Source organism: Equus przewalskii, chromosome X, assembly GCF_037783145.1.
Source record: "Equus przewalskii isolate Varuska chromosome X, EquPr2, whole genome shotgun sequence".
Taxonomy (NCBI): Eukaryota; Metazoa; Chordata; class Mammalia; order Perissodactyla; family Equidae; genus Equus; species Equus przewalskii.
This window is the reverse complement of record NC_091863.1, coordinates 39991434-40010126: the sequence shown is the minus strand read 5'-3', so window position 1 is coordinate 40010126 and position 18693 is coordinate 39991434. Positions and strand designations below refer to the sequence as shown.

Sequence of the window (18693 nt, the reverse complement as noted above, 5' to 3'; positions counted from 1 at the left end):
GCCAAGAAGGACCAGGAAATGTTGCATGGTGTTGCTTTTGTTTGTATCTTTTGCTCTTTGTATCTTGTTTAAGAAGGCCTTTTTTTGCCAAAGTCTTAAACATATTCTCCAAAAATATTTTGTTCTGATATGTTTTATAGATTTTTTTTTTATGTTTGGGTCTTTAACCAATCTGGAATTAATTTTTCTGAATTGTGTAAATTAGGAATCTAATCCCTCCCCCCAAAAGATAGTTATTTCTCCCCAAACCATTGTAGTAAACAGTCCATCTCTCCTCCAGTGACTTGAAATATCATTTTTGTCATTTACTAATTCCCGCAAATACCTAGGTCAATTTTTTAAAGATTTTTATTTTTCCTTTTTCTCCCCAAAGCCTCCTGGTACATAGTCGTGTATTTTTAGTTGTGGGTCCTTCTAGTTGTGGCATGTGGGATGCTGCCCCAGCATGGCCTGATGAGTGGTGCCATGTCCGTGCCCAGGATCCGAACTGGTGAAACCCTGGGCCGCCAAAGCGGAGCGCACGAACTTAACCAGTGGCCATGGGGCTGGCCCCCGAGGTCAATTTTTAAATTCTTTTTCTCTTTACCATTGATCTAGTTTTCTATTCCTACTCCCAGATCACAATGTTTTAATTACTAGAGCTTTGTAATATATTTTGAATCTGGTAAGACGATGCCCTCCTCTTTCTCCTTCTTTTATAAAATTAGATATCCTTACATATTTAAGGCACCAGAGGAATTTTAACATCAGGTCTACAAGTTCCTTTTCAGAACTTTTACTGGTAATGTACTGATTTTTTAAAGATTGATTTGAGGAAGAATTGTCATCTTTATTATGTGGATAATGGCTGTATGTGAGCCTGTGGGGCTTTGCGTGTTTCCGAAGCCAACTTGGGAAACAAGGGTGCCAATACAGGAAGGTGCAGGGCAAACGGGAGCACAGTGAAGTTCCTGGAGGCCCAAATGCTGGGCAGGGTCTCGGGATGTTGGGAAGGAGGAAGGGAAGGCTGCAGGTCCAGTGTTTTGTGAGCTGACCATGCACCTGAAAGTATGGGTGGGACCCTCTGCTGTGTGCAAGCTGGCTTGCATGTATCTGGCACACAAAGGAGCTCAATAAATGTTTGTTGGACCAGTGCACAAATGAGTGAATCAATTAGTTTTTGGAGAGCTTATGCTATGCCAAGTGACCTGCTATCACTTTTCATAAACTATCTCTAATTCTCGTAACAACCCTGTTAGACAGGTATTATGACCCCCATTTGACAGGCCAAGAAAGCTGAGGCTCAGAGAAGGGAAGTGCTTTGCCCATATCCAAACCCGGGTCTTTACGATTCCAGAGGCCATTCACTGAAGGGACCAGATCTAATTTCCATCCTTCCACTCATTCATCTATCTGTAAAGTATTTATTAAGCAGCACAACGACCTAGCGCAACAACTGCTCTAGATGACATAGAGGAGCTGGAGCGCTCCCGGGAAGACCAGCTGGGCAGCTGGACTGTGGGTACCGAAAGGGCGGGGTTTCTGGGGCGCGCCTCCAGGGAATGGAGCCGCCAGGGCCTCAGAGTTATGGCTTTGGCTGAGAAGGAGGCACGGCTAGATCCAGGTTGGAGCGCGGCCTAGGGAGCAGATAGTACGAATATTGGCCGGGAGGGGGCGCGGTTGCGCAGCTAGAAGCCTGGCCTGGAGATCGTCGGCGCGCCGACTGGCCATCGGTGCGCAGGCGCAGAGGACCCCAGGAGCGGCTTAATAGCCTGAGGAGGGATAATTTGCGAAGAGGAGGCGGGGCTCAATCAAATTACCTTTTGCTGATTTGCCTCTGTCCCTGAGGGCGTGGCCTAGGCGCCCCCTTCTCGGAACGAAGGTTGGCCGAATCTAGTTTTCCCTCCGCGTCGGAGGCGTGGCTTAGGGCGGGTCCTTCAATCGCGCCCCTGAACGATTGGTCGCCTCACTCAGGGGGCGTGGCCCGGCGAGCCGTCCATCCTCCATGCGGTCACTTCCTGTGGAGTTTCCCCAGCCCAGGGAGGAGGGGGAAGAGGACGAGGGGGAGGAGGGCGGTCGTCCGGGGTTAGGTTAGGGGTGGGGGGGGGGTGTTGGTCCGTTCAGGGCGGGGGATGACTCACGGCCCATCCCATCTCCCCGACGCCGCCCGCCCGCGCAGAGCTCACTCCATGGCTTAGCGGAGGAGGCGGTGGCGAGCGGGGGGAGGGGGACTCTTATTTTGTTAGGGGGACCGGGCCGAGGCCCGACTGGCCGGCCTGGCAGGGCTCGCCCGGGGCCGGGCGTCATGTCTCATGCGGCCGAGCCAGCTCGGGACGGCGTAGAGGCCAGCGCAGAGGGCCCTCGAGCCGTGTTCGTGCTGTTGGAGGAGCGCAGGCCGGCCGACTCGGCCCAGCTGCTCAGGTGCGGAGCGGCCTGGGGCCGGTAGTGCTGACTGGGATTCCTGGGGGTCCGATCGCCGGGCAGCGGGGGCCCCGGACTGGGATTGGAGGCCCTCGGCCTAGCTTGGAGGACGTCGGGGCGCCCGTCTTGGGGGGGCATCTAAGGAATCTGGCGGTGGCCTGCTTGGACTGGGGCTTAAAGGAGTCGTGGAAGTGCATTAAGGGAGGCCTGGTTCAGATTTGGGGGGCCCTTGACTGGATCTAGAGGGGCAGATTCTGTTGTGTCCGGAAACTGGTCTAGGGTAGCTGAACTTGGGAGACTGAGACTCTGATTAGAGGCTGAATTTGGGGCCCTTGAGTCAGGCGTGAGGGGGATGAATTTGAGGGAGCACTCTGTAGGTGAGGCACTGATTTTAAGGGACTTTTTCCCTTAGTGTCAGAGTCTTGAGAGACAGAGGTGCTGTCTTGGGAGCTTGGTGACTCGCAGTGGCTGGTTGCTGGAGGCTGTGTTTCGGGATAACACGGATCTGGAGGGATTTGGGGGTTTCTCAGATATGCTGCGTGGGAGCAGCCCTGTGAGTGTGTGTGAGTGAGCAAGAGAAGCAACATTCATCAAGACTTGACCAGAATAATCCCTCCACCCCTGCCCACCCACCCGGCTGGGTCAGATCCCAGGGAGAGTGGAAAAGCCCTCTTCCCACACCCCCACAGGGGCTTGAATGGGAGACAGGCAGACAGAGGCCATGGACGTGATGCTCCCTCTTAGCTCAGAGAAAAAGGCCTCGGACCTTATTTGGGGACCCAGAGGAGGGTCTTGTTTCTGCTGCCACTTGTCCTACCTAGCCTCTCAGCCCACCCTGCTCGCCCCTTCCACACACACACACGTTCTTTCTATCTCCCCCCTCCAGTCTGTTTCTCAGGCCTGGAGAGAATCTCGAATCTGCCCCTAGAGCTGGAATGAGCACCAATTGCACCATCCCTGCCTGGGTGGGTCCTGTCTGGCCTCTTAACCTCACTCCCATCAGCGGGCTTGGAAGCCCTAGCCCTCTCTGTCCACACCCTGCCCACCCCAGTGTCCATCTCTGCCAACTTCTGTGCCATGGGGGTGTGAGCATGGGAGGGGGCTTTGCCTACTTTCTGCCTGGGATTGTGCTGAGCTCAGCGGCTCCCCAAGCTTCCTCTTCCCGACTTCCTGGGTGGTTTTAGGGCTCCATCGGAGGGTGAGGAAAGGAAGGAAGCCAGATCCTTGGGGAGGGGAGAGAATTCTTGTCAAGTGAAGTCACCCACAGTCTCTCAGGATTCTAAATCTTTGAGTAAATTCCAGGATGCATATCCATCCGCGTGCATGTTAATGTCCCCTACACACCGGGGTCTCGCACCCCGCATAAAGGGCTAAGCCTTTCCATATATCCATTCACCATCTCCCAGTGACTTTATGACAACCTAGATCATCACGGTAGTGGGAATAGTTGAAAGGGAGGGGTGTACATGGCTTCGTATTTTGTGTGTCCGTGGGTGTTGGTACTGGAGGCGTGTGTGTGTTTTGATCTATCCAAAAAAACAGGAGAACGCTGGGCAGGCTCCTCCAGCCAAGAAAAGAATGCTGTATAAAGCGGATCATCCACCCAAATTCTCCTTGTAAATCCAGATTGGTGGAATGAGGGGCGCCTTTGATATTTCCATTTTGTATTTGAATGTGTGTTGGCATCCCATGAACTCTAGGTGGGGAGTGGAGGAGGGGCTCATTTGCAAAGTGGTGGATCCTTCTGTAAGGTGAATCATCGACCCCAGTTCTCTTTGTGATGCGTTCACTTTGGGTTACAATGGACTGTTAAGCTGAGGGATGCCCCTACTGTGCTCTGTGTGTGGACAAACGTGGGCTCACATTCAGCTGCCGGGAAGACAGTAGGGGGTGTGGGGGCTGGGACAACTCTTGAATGCAAAGTCAGGAACCCTGCAAAGTGAATTGTCATTCCTAAATTCGTTTCTGTTTTCCTCAAACCCAGGTGGTTGTTACACGTGATTGTTAGAGCGGGGAGTTGGGATCCAGGCACTCATTATCTTGAATCTTAAGGGACTATGGATAACAAAGCGAAAGAGAGTGGGGAGGGGGGAGAAGATGTGGGAATTCATGGTGAGGGTACCCAGTGGCTGAATGTGAGGGATACACTCTGTTCCCCTCCCTCCTAGTGCCTTTTTCTCTCCCTCTCCCTCGCTCGCGCTCTCGCGCTCTCTCTCTCTCTGTCTCTCTCTCTCTCTCTGTCCCTCTCTCTCTCTCTGTCTCTCTCTCTCTCTCTCTGTCTCTCTGTCTCTCTCTCTCTCTCTCAGAGGGGCGTGAGGTCTCCACTCACTGACTACTACCCCTACCTCCCCCCACTCTCAGCCTGAACTCTTTGCTTCCGGAGTCCGGGATTGTTGCTGACATTGAATTAGAAAACATCCTTGATCCTGACAGCTTCTACGAGCTCAAAAGCCAACCCCTATCACTTCGCTCAAGGTATGTCTCCTCTGTCTGATTCCGCTCCCAATTCCTCAGGCCCCTCCGTCCCCTCTGGATGGACAGAGGCCTGCAGTGCCAGCCCAACCCATTCTCTCGCCACCATGCATTTTCCAGACAGTAAAATTAGGGGCCAGAAAGAGCGTGTCACACAGGAAAGCAGGTGGCCAGGCTACGATTCCAGTACCTTGGACGTGACCTCCCCAACACTACCTGCATGCCTATTAATACACAGATATTGCAAGTTGCCCTGAGTGCCCAGCGATAGGGCGTGATCTGCTCAAGCTCCGCCTCCAGGTGGGCGGAGCCAACCCACAACCCCTGCTCAAACCCTCCCCCACTCAACAAACTCACCCACCCCCAGCTTTTGAGGAACCCCTGCTGGTCTCCTTTCCCCAAGCTTGGAAGTCTAAATGTGCTGAGTCATCGGCCTGGGCTCTAAGAGAGGGGAGGGGACCTGGAAGAGGGGCAGGAAGAGAGGATTGTGAAATCTCTGAGATTTTCAAGACTGACTAGCTCCTGGAACTGGAGGCCCAGGCAAGGGAGGAAGAAGGGCGTGCAGTTGCCCTTATAACTTGATGTTTAACCCCGGGAGCTCAGAGAGCATCTCCAGCCCCAAATTGAGCTTAAGAGCCCTCTGTATCTGCATCTTCTGCTGCCTTTCACTGTCCTTTAAATAGAATAAACCCCCTCTCCCAGAGCCAAGCAATGGCATCTCCACTCAAATATGAACAGGCCCAAATCCAGGCTTCTTCATCAGGACTCAGGGCTAAAATTCCGCCCCCCCCCAGACCGTGACCCCTGAGAGCTGGGGCTTGGTCTGGTTCCAGTGTCTTCCCTGCCAGACCGTGACCCCTGAGAGCTGGGACTCATTCTAGTTCCAGTGTCTCCCCTATCAGACTGACCAGGCCTGGTGCCTGTGTCTGCCCCTCCACACTGGCCTCTGAAGGCAGAGAACAGGCCTGGCTCCTGTGATGACTCCATCACGCTCTGACTCCTTAGGCTCGGCATGAGACTTTTAGCTTACCTGTGGCCCCATATTTCCCATTCCACAGCCTCCCAATATCACTGCAGGCCACACCAGCCACCCCAGCTACACTCTCTGCATCATCTTCTGCAGGGGGCTCCAGGACCCCTGCCATGTCGTCCTCTTCCTCCTCGCGGGTCTTGCTGCGGCAGCAGCTAATGCGGGCCCAGGCCCAGGAGCAGGAGAGGCGTGAGCGCCGGGAACAGGCTGCAGCCTCTTCCTTCCCCAGTCCTGCACCTGCCTCTCCTGCCATCTCTGTGGTCGGCGTCTCTGCTGGGGGCCACGCATTGGGCCGCCCTCCCCCTGCTCAGGTGCCCAGGGAGGTGCTCAAGGTAAGGTCACAGCCAGAGGCCCTGGGAGGGGCCTCCTGGTGACTGAGGAGTGGTCCTGGTGGCTTTTGGGTGAGGTGCTAGGGGCTGTAAGGAAAGTCCTCAGTGCTGTTCAAATAGACTGTGCTAGTGTCCCGTTGTGTTGAGGGTTTCCAAGGGGTTCTTGTGGAGTTGTGAGGGGTTCTCGGGGGCTATAGGTTGTCTTGGCGGACCATGGAGGGTCGTGAGGGCCCCGAGCGGGCCCTGGGGTCTGGGAAGCGGCTTCGTAGGCCGAGCTTCAGGTATGTGTGGTGCAGCAGGAGTCTTCTGGCCATTGGGGTGTCTTGGGAAGCCGTGTGTAGTTCCCAGGTCTGTTAGGTGGCCACAGAGACTAGAGGAGAGTCTGGGGGACTGTAACAGGGTGCTCCAGAAACTGTAAGGGGTTCTGCCAGCCCTAGGTGGATCTTGGGGGCTGTGAGGGATTTCCGAGAAAGGGAGTTTGGGTCCTGGGGGAGACTTACCAGTAATTTGGGAGGGGTTCTCAGATTCTGGGCCCAGTTTGCCGGCCTAAGCCTAGGAACAGATGACTTCTGAGGGTCAGCCTGAGGCTCAGTCACTCCTCTGAGCCCTGTTCTACCTTGTCCCCACCCGCCCTCCTCCCCCTTATCCCACAGGTGCAAACCCATCTGGAGAACCCAACGCGCTACCACCTGCAGCAGGCGCGCCGGCAGCAAGTGAAGCAGTACCTGTCCACCACCCTTGGGCCCAAGCTGGCTTCCCAGGCCCTCACCCCACCGCCGGGGGCTGCCAGTGCCCAGCCGCTCCCTGCCCCCGAGGCTGCCCACACTGCTGGCCCCACAGGCAGTGCTCCCAACAGCCCCATGGCACTGCTCACCATCGGGTCCAGCTCAGAAAAGGAGGTAAGTGGCTGCAGACAACCCTCCCCTGCTCCCCGCCTCCAACTTCTTCTGACCCTCTTCCATATTTACCTCTTCCTCCAGATTGATGATGTCATTGATGAGATCATCAGCCTGGAGTCCAGTTACAACGATGAGATGCTCAGCTATCTGCCCGGAGGCACCGCTGGGCTGCAGCTCCCCAGCACGGTGAGGCCCTGAGATGGGAGGGGGCACTGAAAATGAGCGCCTCCCTCTATCACTGAGACTACAGCCATGCTGGCTGTGTGTGTAAGAGACCCTCGCCCCGGATTGTAGTAAGATGGAAGGGGGGCTGTATGATGAGAATGGGGCATACCAGCGCTGGTGTTGAACCGCATGGGGAGGTGGACCTTGTAGCTTTTGATATCTATAGGGCGGGGACTTCGTGGAGATATTAGGGCATACCGAGGTGTTCGAGCCTCACTGTGGGAGGGGCCAAGAGGTAGGTCTCTTACAGCATTTTGAATGTACTGAGAGATTCAGGTCATTGGGACAAACCCCGACCATGCAGTGATGAGAACATACCAAAAGTCTCAAAACGTGGTGTGGTTGGACTTGGAAGCAAATGGAATGTACCAGACTCCTGCAGTAAACGGTGCCAAGAGGCTAGGTCCTTGTAGAGAGTGGATAAAACTTTCTAGAGCAAAGGATGTACCAGTAAATTGTAACATTCTGGTTCTGGAACCTTCCAAGAGTCCCCTAACTTGCTTTGGGACATACCAAGTGGCTGTAGCTTTGCCCCGTTCCAACATATCGAGAGGATAGAAGCATGTATAGAAATGGTACCAGGTAGATTTGGACACAGCTAGAGATTGGGGCCTTATATTAGATGGATCCAGCAGACTGGCAGGGGTTTCAGGAGATGAAAATTCATCAAGAGGTGAGACTGGTTCCTTATGGATTAGTGTGTTGATATGTTAGAGTATATCCAGCAGAGTGTGAAGGAGAGAAAAAAATCAAGGCTGACATAAAAGCAGTGTGAGTTGAATAGTTGGACAAGAAATTCTGAGAGATCAGAATGTGCGGGAAGATACTTAAGTCAGGGCCTTGGTACATGGCAGCTGGAGACCTTGTATGTAAGGTGGTGCGACGCGATCACAGCAAAAGACTGGAGATTGGGCTGGAACTCTCCAGAAGGCCAGATTTTGGATGAAATGTTGCTATGACAGTTTCCTAAGGTCTGAGAAGATTGGGTTGGAGTATTCTAAGAATGCTAAATTGGAATGTTGTGCTAGGAGGTGCTAACGGCCTGAAATATTGCATTGGAGTGGACAAAGACCGAGAAGGGTGACTTGCCAGCATCTCTTTTCAGAGCCAGCCCCCAGGTGTGGGAGAGGGGCCTCAGAGGTCACTGAGGGATTTAGGAGCTGCAGGGGCGCGATGAACAGGCCAGGCAGGCTCTAGTTCCCTGGCAAAGCAGTCTAGGTCCACTCGACCTTGTCCTCCCTGTTGAGTTGCCATGTCGAATTCCCTTGAGGGAGAAGCAAGGGTTCCCGTGCTGTGTCAGCCAATCCTTGCATTAGGGGTCCATCTTTGGAGTGTGTGGAGGGTTGGGAGCCTGGTTCTGAGAAGGAGCCAAGTGTGGGGTCTGTTTCCAACCGTCGTTTCTCTGCCCTCCCTGCCCCCAGCTGCCTGTGTCAGGGAATCTGCTTGATGTGTACAGTAGTCAGGGTGTGGCCACGCCAGCCATCACCGTCAGCAACTCCTGCCCAGCTGAGCTGCCCAACATCAAACGGGAGATCTCTGGTAAGGGCCGGGGTCGTGGCCCCGAGCATCCATCCTGTACCCCAGGCTGAGCCCACGTCTCCCAGGTCTGGAGGTGGGCCTGATTCTGGGGGAAGGGGTTTAAGCAGACAGAAATGGGGGGTATTTGCCCTCTTTTTTCCATATGGCCATGGTCCTGCTTCTACCCCTCTTCCTCTCATCTGGAGTTTAACAAATGGCCTGTCACCATGTCTTCCTAAAAAATAGTAAAGAGTGGCGCATTTTTAAAAAGTCACTTCCTCTGCCTGCACCCGCCAAAGCCTGCCTCAGCCACTGCACACGCTGCCCTCCGTCTTTCCCGTGCCCAAAGGCCCTGAGCACCCCTCCTCTCTTCCAGAGACAGAGGCCAAGGCCCTTTTGAAGGAGCGACAGAAGAAAGACAATCACAACCTCAGTGAGTGGCAGCGCGTGCCCTTGCCAACGTGTCGTGCGCCCCTGCCTTCCTTGGGGGGGGCCTCTCCCTGCAACAACCACCCAACTCCCGTTTCTCCTCTTCCCTCTTCGGCCCATTGATGACTCTGCCACTCTTTCTTTCTCTCCTCCACCTCCAAAGTTGAGCGTCGCAGGCGATTCAACATTAACGACAGGATCAAGGAGCTGGGCACCCTCATCCCCAAGTCCAGTGACCCGTGAGTCTGAGCTGGGAGCCCAGAAGGTGGGGGGGGGTCCTGTTCCCCTAAAGTCATTCCTGAATGGGAACCACCTGGCAGTTCTGCTCCTCTGACCCTTTCCCACCCACCTTTCCTCACCCTGAGCAGGGTTGTGGCCCCTCACCACATCCTCACCTAAGATTTTAGGTGCATGATGTTATGGTCCCCGTGCCTTGTCTGGTCCCTGTAGGACACAGGCGCTTCATTCTGTGTTCGTTTAGCACTTGCTTTATTTACTCAAGAAATGTCTTGAGGGCCGGCTCCGTGGCCGAGTGGTTAAGTTCGCGCACTCCGCTGTGGCGGCCCAGGGTTCGGATCCTGGGCACAGACATGGCACCACTTGTCAGGCCACGTTGAGGCGGCGTCCCACATCCCACAACTAGAAGGACCTGCAACTAAGATATACAACTGTGTACGGGGGGGTTTGGAGAGATAAAGCAGGGAAAAAAAAAAAAAAGAAATGTCTTGAGCTTCAGCTTTGTGCCAGGTACCGTGCTAGGCCTGAGGATACCAGAGGGAACAAAACAAAAGTCCCCAAGCTCGTGGAACTGATGTTCTAGTGGAGGCAGACAGACAGCAAACAGGATAAACAAGTAAAATCCAGACGATTATGATGACTATTGTGGAGAAGACTAAAGAATGGAAGGAAGATGGCAGAATGCTGAGGAGAGTTGCAGTTTGGGGTGAGGAGGGTGGGGACAGGGCAGGCTCCACTGACAAGGAAGCATTTGAAGAAAGAGCCTAAGGAGGTGAGGCAGGAGCCATCTGGGTGTCTGGGGGAAGAGTATTCAAGGTGGAGAGCACAGCTGGGCCGGAGGCCTTGAGGTGGGAATGGTTCTCCATGTTCTTGGAGCATGGAGAAGCCAGTGTGGCTGTCGTGGGGTGAATCAGAGGGACATGGGTGAGAGGAGCAGTAAGGGATTGGGTCAGAGAGGGCTTCCTGGGTTCAGGGTGTGATGAGGCATCGCTGGAAGGTTCCAGGCAGGGGGTTTCATCTGAGCATTCCATGCCCCTGATGTACCCCCACCTCAACTTTGCGGCAGGGGGTGGGTGCTCCGTCTACCTGGTGCAATCCTCTGCTCAGCTCCTGAGACTCCATGTGCAGTGCTCCCTTCTGTCCTCCCCCTCGGGCCCCACAGGGAGATGCGCTGGAACAAGGGCACCATCCTCAAAGCCTCTGTGGATTACATCCGCAAGTTGCAGAAGGAGCAACAGCGCTCCAAAGACCTGGAGAGCCGGCAGCGATCCCTGGAGCAAGCCAACCGCAGCCTGCAGCTCCGAATTCAGGTCTGGAAGGAGGAGGCAGGGGCAGGGGTGAGGGGGGCTTCCTGCAGGCAGAGGCAGAGGAAGAACAGGCCAGGATTTCCCTTCCTGGCATACTTGGGGGATTGCCAGGCTTCCCGACTCACATGATGATGACGATAAGTAGCAAGCATAACAATAACAAGAATAATAACGTTAGCTAGTGTGCATGGCGTTGATCTTGTGCCATGCACTGACAGGAGCCTTATCTCCATTTACTAAATTAATCCTCACAACAACCCTATGGGACCATTAGTATACCCATTTTACAGATTGGGACTCTGAGGCTCATAGACGTTAAGCAACTTGCCTAAAGTTCTGCAAACTAGTGAGTGGCAGAGACTGAATTCGAACCCAGGCAGCCTGCCCTTTTAACTGTTACACTCCTCTGCCTCTGAGGGACTCTGAACCCCATCTTATCCCCCCCCCCCCCCCGACTGTTTTGCAGGAGCTAGAACTGCAGGCTCAGATCCATGGTCTGCCGGTACCTCCCACCCCAGGGCTGCTCTCCCTGGCCACAACTTCAGCCTCTGACAGCCTCAAGCCAGAGCAGCTGGACGTTGAGGAGGAGGGCAGGCCAGGCACAGCAACGTTTCATGCAGGGGGGGGACCTGCCCAGGGTGCTCCCCATCAGCAGCCCCCAGCGCCCCCCTCGGATGCCCTTCTGGACCTGCACTTTCCCAGCGACCACCTGGGGGATCTGGGGGACCCCTTCCACCTGGGGCTGGAGGACATTCTGATGGAGGAGGAGGAAGGGGTGGTGGGAGGACTGTCGGGGGGTGCCCTGTCCCCACTGCGGGCTGCCTCTGATCCCCTGCTCTCTTCGGTATCCCCCGCTGTCTCCAAGGCCAGCAGTCGCCGCAGTAGCTTCAGCATGGAGGAGGAGTCCTGATCAGGCCTCACCCCTCCCCTGGGACTTCCCCACCCAGGAAAGGAGGACAAGTCAGGATGAGGCCCCGCCTTTTCCCCTACCCTCCCATGAGACTGCCCTGCCCAGGTGTTCTGGGGGAAGAGATGTGATAAGGCCCCACCCCTGTAACCAGGCAAGGAGGAGGAGTCAGATGAGGCCCTGCCCCTTTCCCACAGGACCTGCCAGCGCAGGTACTTCAGACATGGAGAAGGCAGTGACATCAGGGCCTGTCCCATAGAGATCACAGCCTCGCCCCTGCCCCGTGGGACCCACCCTTGCCCAGGTGAAGGAAGGAGACAGGATGAGGTCGGCCCCTGTCCTCTAGGGACTGTCCTAGCCAGGTCTCTTGGGATTAGGAGGTGTCAGGATACTGCTCCAGCCCCTCTCTGGAAACCACCAGTCTAGTCCATCCTGGCGAGGAAGAGGAGTCAAAATAATGGAGGTCCCACCCTCGAGGTTTAAGCCCCGCCTCTTCCCCATGAGCCCTACCCTGCCCAGGCAGGAACAGAAGTGAGGATGAGAGCCGGCCCCTTCACCTGGGAACTTAGTCCTGGCCCTCTGGCAGTGGAGGAGCCAGGCCCTGCCCCTTCCCTATAGGAACAGCCCAGCGCAGGTGTTTTAGGTGTGGAGGAGTCAGTAAGATCAGGCCACCGAGTGGAGATACCAGCCCTTGTCCCTTAGCAACATCCCATCCCACCTGAGCATTCCACACTGCAGGGAAGAGTGGTACTTAAGCTCCCCTGCCTTCACCTGGGACCAACGGGACTTAACCTAGGAGGACTCTGAGCCGACCTTGCCCTTGGAGAAGGGGGCAGATCTTGGGGGCAGATCTTGAAATCTTGTGGATTGACATTCCAGACCTGGATCAGGAGTTAGACCCGCGCTTGGGCAGAGTCTTGCCTCCTTGCCTGAAGGGCAGTTTGGGGAGGTGATGGGGATTAGGGGGTACTGAGTCCGGGTTCCCAGAACCAGCACCCCAGTACTCTTCTTCAACGTGTAGAGGAACAGGATGAAGGAAAGGGCCTTTCTGGGGACTTCCTCAGCACAAGAAAAAGTGGAAGCCTGTCCCACCAAGGCAGAGGCTTGGAGGGAGGGTTGCAAAAGCATATGTACCCCCTCTTTTGTTTATCTGATTTTTTACTGACGCCCTACTCAGAAGCTGTCACCCCCGACCTCCAGCCTCCACCCAGTTCTCCATTTGGAGGAATCCTCCCCACTTCAGAGTTATCAAGAGGCGTTCCCCACCCATCCCCACCCCTCCTACCACATAGACTCAAGGTCATCAGCTTTGGATTGTTGGGGTCAAGCCCCAAGGAGGGTGTACTGAGAGGTCTGTAGGTTTGTGATTAAAATAATAAATGCTAGGCGTGTTTGATGCGCTTTTAACTTTGGCAAAGAGTCTCCTGTCCTTGCTTTGACTGTGCAGCAAACCTCCACGCAGGCTGGGAGGAAGAAAGGTTCTCGGAAGAAACAGATTGCAGAGGGATCGATAAAAGAATGAGAGAGGCCGGAGGAAAACAACCTGCACACGAAACCCATCCGTTCTCAGCTGCCCACCGGTGCCTCCTGACTGCTGCGAGCGCTCCACCTCATCGAGGCTGAGGGATGTTCATCAAGAAAGTATGCGGCCCCATTCCCATTTCCTCTTTGAAGAAGCCGAGGAATAGAATTTAAGTAACTGTCTGAGATGTGCAGCTAGTAAAGATGAAGAGCTGAACGGTAAAGTTAGCTGAGTGAGGGCTCTGGTTTGAAAAATGTCACTGAGGGCAGAGGAGGCAAAGAAGATTTTCTTGCAAGTTGGCGTCTGGAAGTGTATGCAGATGTCTCCCAGCAGACAGTAGAGGTACTCCAGACGGTGGAAAGCGCAAAGACAAACGCCATGAAGGCAGAGGAACAGGCAGGCAACTCAATTTTGGAACAGATGTTGACTGTTGGGGAGAGTTTAAAAGGAGGGAAACAGACACAAGTGTCTTCTTTGTTGAAGGCTGGGGAAAAATATTAGGCCTGGGATTCCTCAGCCAGACTGGCTCCTGGGCCAGGCCAGGCTTCAGGCCTGCTCCTGGGTTTCCCCCAGCAGACTGTGACCACTACACTTGCTACTCTGTTCTAGCCTACCACACTGTGACCCCTGACGCCTGGTTGCTGAGTCTGCCACCAAATTGATGGCTCCCTGATTTCTTTATTTTTTTTCTCCTCAAATTTTCTATATTCTCATCTTTATTTTATAAACATAACATGTAATACCCAGGAGTGTTGTTTTTTAAAGTTTGTAGTGTGAAAGAATTTTAGATTTACCAAAGAGTCACAAAGACTTGAGCAAATTCCCACACCCATCACCCAGCTCCCCCTAAGGTTAACATCTTACATAACCATGGCACATTTATCAATACTAACAAAATGACATTGGCACAGTACTAGGAACTCAGCTGCGGACTTAGTTTGGACTTCACTGCTTTTTCCACAACTGCCTTTCTCTTGTTCTAGAATTCAAATAAGGGTACTGTATTTGTTACCTCTTTCTGTGTGACAAATTACCACAATCTTAGTGTGTGAAAATACATGCTTTCATTATCTCCCACTTTTTGTGGGTCAGGAATCCAGGCTGGCTTAGCTGGTCCTCTGCCCCAGTGGCTCTCCTGAGGGTGCGATTAGGGAAGGTGTCAAGTGGGATTGAGGACTCATCTGAAGGCAGGACTGGGGAAGAATCTGCTCCACACTCAAGTGGTTTTGGGCAAAATACAGTTCTCTGCAGCCTGTTGAACTGAGGGCCTCAGTTCCTTGCTGGCTGTCAGCCAGAGGTGCCCTCAGTCCTTGCCATGTGTCCCTTTCCTTTCATGAGGCAGCTCACAGCATGGTAGTTTGCTTCATCAAAGCCAGAAGAGAGAGTCTGCTGGCAAAACAGAAGTCAGAATTTCTTGTAGTCCAATCACGGAAGTTACAGCCCCTCAATGTTGAGGCATTCTGTTGGTTAGAATCATTACTCAAGGGAGAGAATTACACAAGACCATGAATATCAGTAGACAAGGACGGCTGGGAGGCCATCTGAGAAGCTCCCTCCCCCAGAGAGCTTGTTGGGTTGAGCTGTCATACCTTCTTGGTCTTCTCAATCTGTCCCCTGAGAAGGCCCAGACATTGTGCTATTCTAGAAGCAATGACCACATCTAGTTCCCAGATCTTGGTTTCTAAATGCCATTCTTCAGTGAAAGGAAGCAGGGCTCCTTGGAGAAATGGCTGATTTTAAGGCCGGGGTAGGGAAACACAAGATGAGCCTGGAGCATTGTGTTGTGCCAGAAAGTAAGGAAGTACCTAAAAAAAAGAAAAAAGATGGGAACGTGTCATAAGAATGCAGGAGCCAACCTGAAAGAGGTCCCAGTGGCCAGAGCTGGAACAATTTGAGCAAGAAAAAGATAATAGTATTGGTTTATAGTCCAAAAATACAACAAATCTCAATGATACCATACTTATATAAATAAGTGATATGATTGAATAAATAAATAAATGCCGGAGATGAGACAACTCTTCGTTACATAGAACTTCCAGATAATAAATATAGAGGAAATGAGGGAGATAGAAAATTACCATCAGAATACCACAGTAATAATTGCTGCAGACCTGATCCACTAAATGCTAAAATTAGTAGGCAAAGCTTTAAGGTGAGCACAATAGTTGTGCAGCCTTTTTTTTCAATAAGCCAGTTTTCTTTTTAAAGGTATGTGCTTTTGTGTGCGTGTGTGTGAGGAAGATTGGCCCTGAGCTAACATCTGTTGCCAATCTTCCTCTTGTTTTTTTTTCTCCCCAAAGCCCCAGTACATAGTTGTATATCCTAGTTGTAGGTCATTTTATTTCCTTCATGTGGGACACCACCACAGCATGGCTTAATGAGCAGTGCGTAGGTCCACACCCAGGATCCCAACCAGCGAACCCCAGGCCACTGAAGCAAAGCGTACGAAATGAAGCACTCAGCCACGGGGCCCGCCCCCTGCACAGCCTTTAAGTATTGCATCTAAAATATTTATTAAATATTTGATTCTCCCCTCTCCAAGAGTTGGAGCTTAATTTCCCTTCTCCTCTTGAGTATGAGCTGGACTGAGTGACATGCTTCTAATGATAAGAGTATGGAAAGTGAAAAATGGTAACTTTGCAGTGGAGAAGCCTGGCAGACACCACTGTAACCAAGAGATGAATGTTAACATTGCCAGTAATAAGACACATTGCTGTCATGTATCCCCTGATGTGATGCAATGAGGACATTTCACTTTCATAGTATTTGTCCCCCCAAACCCCATAATCCCAGTGTAATCATGAGAAAATAGCAGAGAAATCCGAATTGAAGGACATCCTACAAAATACATAATAGCTTTCAAAAGTCACAAAAGACAAGGAAAGACTGGTTGTATATTTAAGAAAACACAGCAGTTTTGCCTCCATCTGTCAATTCCTGATTTTTTTTTTTTTTTTTTTTTTGGTCATGAGACCAAAGCTGGTGTCATTGTGCAGATGTTTATCAAGGCTACCCGGCATGCTACACTTTGCTGGATGGAGCATGATGGCCGAGACAACACGCATTGAGCCCGGGATGCACCTTTCACTCTGCCTGAGTCAGTTTCAGGAGCCCCCTCTAGGGAAGTGGAGCCCGGGCAGAGAATGGCAACATAGCTGAGCTGGGGAGGAGAAATCAGATTTCCGGACCTCCGTCTAGCAGGCACGGTACTGGAGCAAGGGAGCTTTGTAGAGATGGACTTCCACAAATCACCGTAGGCATTGCTTTAGGTCTTTGGCCAAATCCTAGGCTGTGCAGGCTTAGAGCGTGACACTGCAAGACCAAGCAGAGATCAGTCCTGGGCTTACATGAACTGAATGGTGCTTGCCCAGTTCTGGGAAACATAGATATTTTGAACGGCCAGAGTGGAGGAGAGCCCTCACCCAATATCCCACTGAGAGCAGACACCCTGGAAAGTCCATGCCTTGAGAGTAGGCCACTGCAGCTCTAGAGTAAGGGTTCCTGTGGATCCCCTCTAGAATATCCTAAAAACATGCCTCAGAAGGATCAAGCTGAACTGTGGGACTCAGACTGTATGTAGATATAATATACATACCAATAACACAAAGGTCAGGACTGGGAAAATGAAACTATTCTGTTAAAAGGTTTTTCCATCTCATATGAAATGGTACAATATTAACTTTAAGTTGACGGTGATTGAGAATGCATTTTGTAATCACCAGGGCAACCTCTAAAGAGAATGAAAACAAGTACAGCTGAAAAGCCAATAGAAGAATTAACAGTTAAATACTAAAATATATTTGGTTAGAAAGGGGTGCTTAGGCCCGTGTGTGGGGGTGGACTGTAATTAGTCTTTGGGTGGTGAACATGATGTAATCTACACAGAAAATGAAATATGATGTACACCTGAAATTTATATAATGTTATAAACCAATGTTACCGCAATAACTAAATAAATTTTTTAAAATTAAAAAAAATGTATATTTGGTTATCTCAAAAGAAGGTGGGAAAGGAGAAACAGACGGTCAAAAGCTGGAAGGAGCAAATAGAAAACTTACAACGATGTGCTAGAGCTTACTCTGACCATATCAATAATTCCCTAAAATGTAAACGACTAAAAGCTCCCATGAAAGGCAAGGATTTTAAGACCAGAAAAATGAAAAACAAGACCCAACCAGAGCTGGGATTAGGGTGAGGCAAGCGAGGCACTTGCCTTGGGTGCAAACTTGAAAGGGATGCCAAAAAACTCAGTCATCGGGAAAAATAAAATTTTAATGCAATGTTGAAAAAGATAAAAATTAATACAAAGCAATCCACGATGCACAAAACATCAAAATTTTATATCACGGCAGGATTCCACCCTATGCTTGCAACTATGCCGAGAATCATGCAAGTTGCAAGGAGAGCGGGTAGGCTCCAAGACAAAAAAAAATCTCTCACTGGCAATTTCTTTTGAAGGTCATTCTTCTATCCTGAGGAGAGTCGACAAGGTTTTTCCACTGTTTAGAGTTGCAGTCTACACTTCTACAAGTTAAAAGGGAAAGTTTCATGTTATTACAGATATGTTTGTGTGGTTTTTTAAATATTAAGAGCATGTAGGTAAGTGATACAAATTTCATTTATTAATATATTTGACTTTTCACAAATGAAATCTGATCAAATATCAAACATTTTCTGAATAAATTATTTTTTTACCAGGAAATGTTTATACTTTATTCATTTAAAACAATGATAGTTTGCTATTATTAAATTCTTTTATAAAAAAATTATTCACTACTTGTTTTCCACCAAATTTGTCTGGAAATCTGGTGCATAGTTTTCTGCTGTTTGTAATTATTGATTTTTGTATTTTTGATACAAATTGTTATGCACACCTATTTTATTAAATATTATAATTTCTGTGAATCTTAATTCATACAAATTAAGCACATATTATGTATATTTACTCTAACTAAATATTGTATTAATGAAAAATAAATATATTTTAAATTTATACTAAAAAATTTCTAGGGCCGGCCCGGTGGCACAGCAGTTAAGTTCGCAGTTCCACTTCTCGGCAGCCCAGGGTTCGCTGATTTGGATCCCGGGTGCACACATGGCACTGCTTGGCACACCATGCTGTGGTAGGCATCCCACATATAAAGTAGAGGAAGATGGGCACAATGTTAGCTCAGGGCCAGTCTTCCTCAGCAAAAAGAGGAGGACTGGCAGTAGTTAGCTCAGGGCTAATCTTCCCCCCCCCCCCCCGCACAAAAAATTCTAGACAAATATGGCATCTAAAAAGTCATGTGGTGGGGCCGGCCCCATGGCCAAGTGGTAAAGTTCACACACTCCACTTCGGCAGTCCGGGGTTTCCCCAGTTCAGATCCTGGGCACGGACATGGCATCCCTCATTGGGCCATGCTGAGGTGGCGCCCC

At 51.3% G+C, this 18693-nt stretch overlaps 1 protein-coding gene across 2 annotated transcripts; it reads left to right on the top strand.

Moving 5' to 3' along the window:
- Positions 1 to 1958: 1958 nt before the first annotated feature.
- On the top strand, positions 1959 to 13170 carry TFE3 (transcription factor binding to IGHM enhancer 3). Of its 2 annotated transcripts, none has more exons than XM_070606352.1 (10): positions 1959 to 2400; positions 4762 to 4875; positions 5996 to 6234; positions 6885 to 7130; positions 7212 to 7316; positions 8777 to 8894; positions 9250 to 9306; positions 9466 to 9541; positions 10702 to 10849; positions 11313 to 13170. In XM_070606352.1, exons 3-10 carry the CDS (start codon positions 6016 to 6018, stop codon positions 11754 to 11756), a joined length of 1413 nt encoding a protein of 470 aa, XP_070462453.1. In that variant the 5' UTR covers positions 1959 to 2400; positions 4762 to 4875; positions 5996 to 6015; the 3' UTR covers positions 11757 to 13170. The 2 variants fall into 2 exon arrangements, with proteins under 2 accessions (XP_070462453.1, XP_070462452.1); XM_070606351.1 differs by having other exon boundaries at positions 1961 to 2400; positions 5931 to 6234.
- The last annotated feature ends 5523 nt before the right edge of the window (positions 13171 to 18693 follow it).

Excerpts from the sequence above, each read along its gene's own strand:
- TFE3 (XM_070606351.1), top strand. The coding sequence starts at position 2,285 with ATGTCTCATGCGGCCGAGCCAGCTCGGGACGGCGTAGAGGCCAGCGCA. Across the intron at positions 6,235-6,884 it reads TGCCCAGGGAGGTGCTCAAG|GTGCAAACCCATCTGGAGAA; the intron begins GTAAGGTCACAG and ends CTTATCCCACAG. Across the intron at positions 8,895-9,249 it reads CATCAAACGGGAGATCTCTG|AGACAGAGGCCAAGGCCCTT; the intron begins GTAAGGGCCGGG and ends CCTCTCTTCCAG.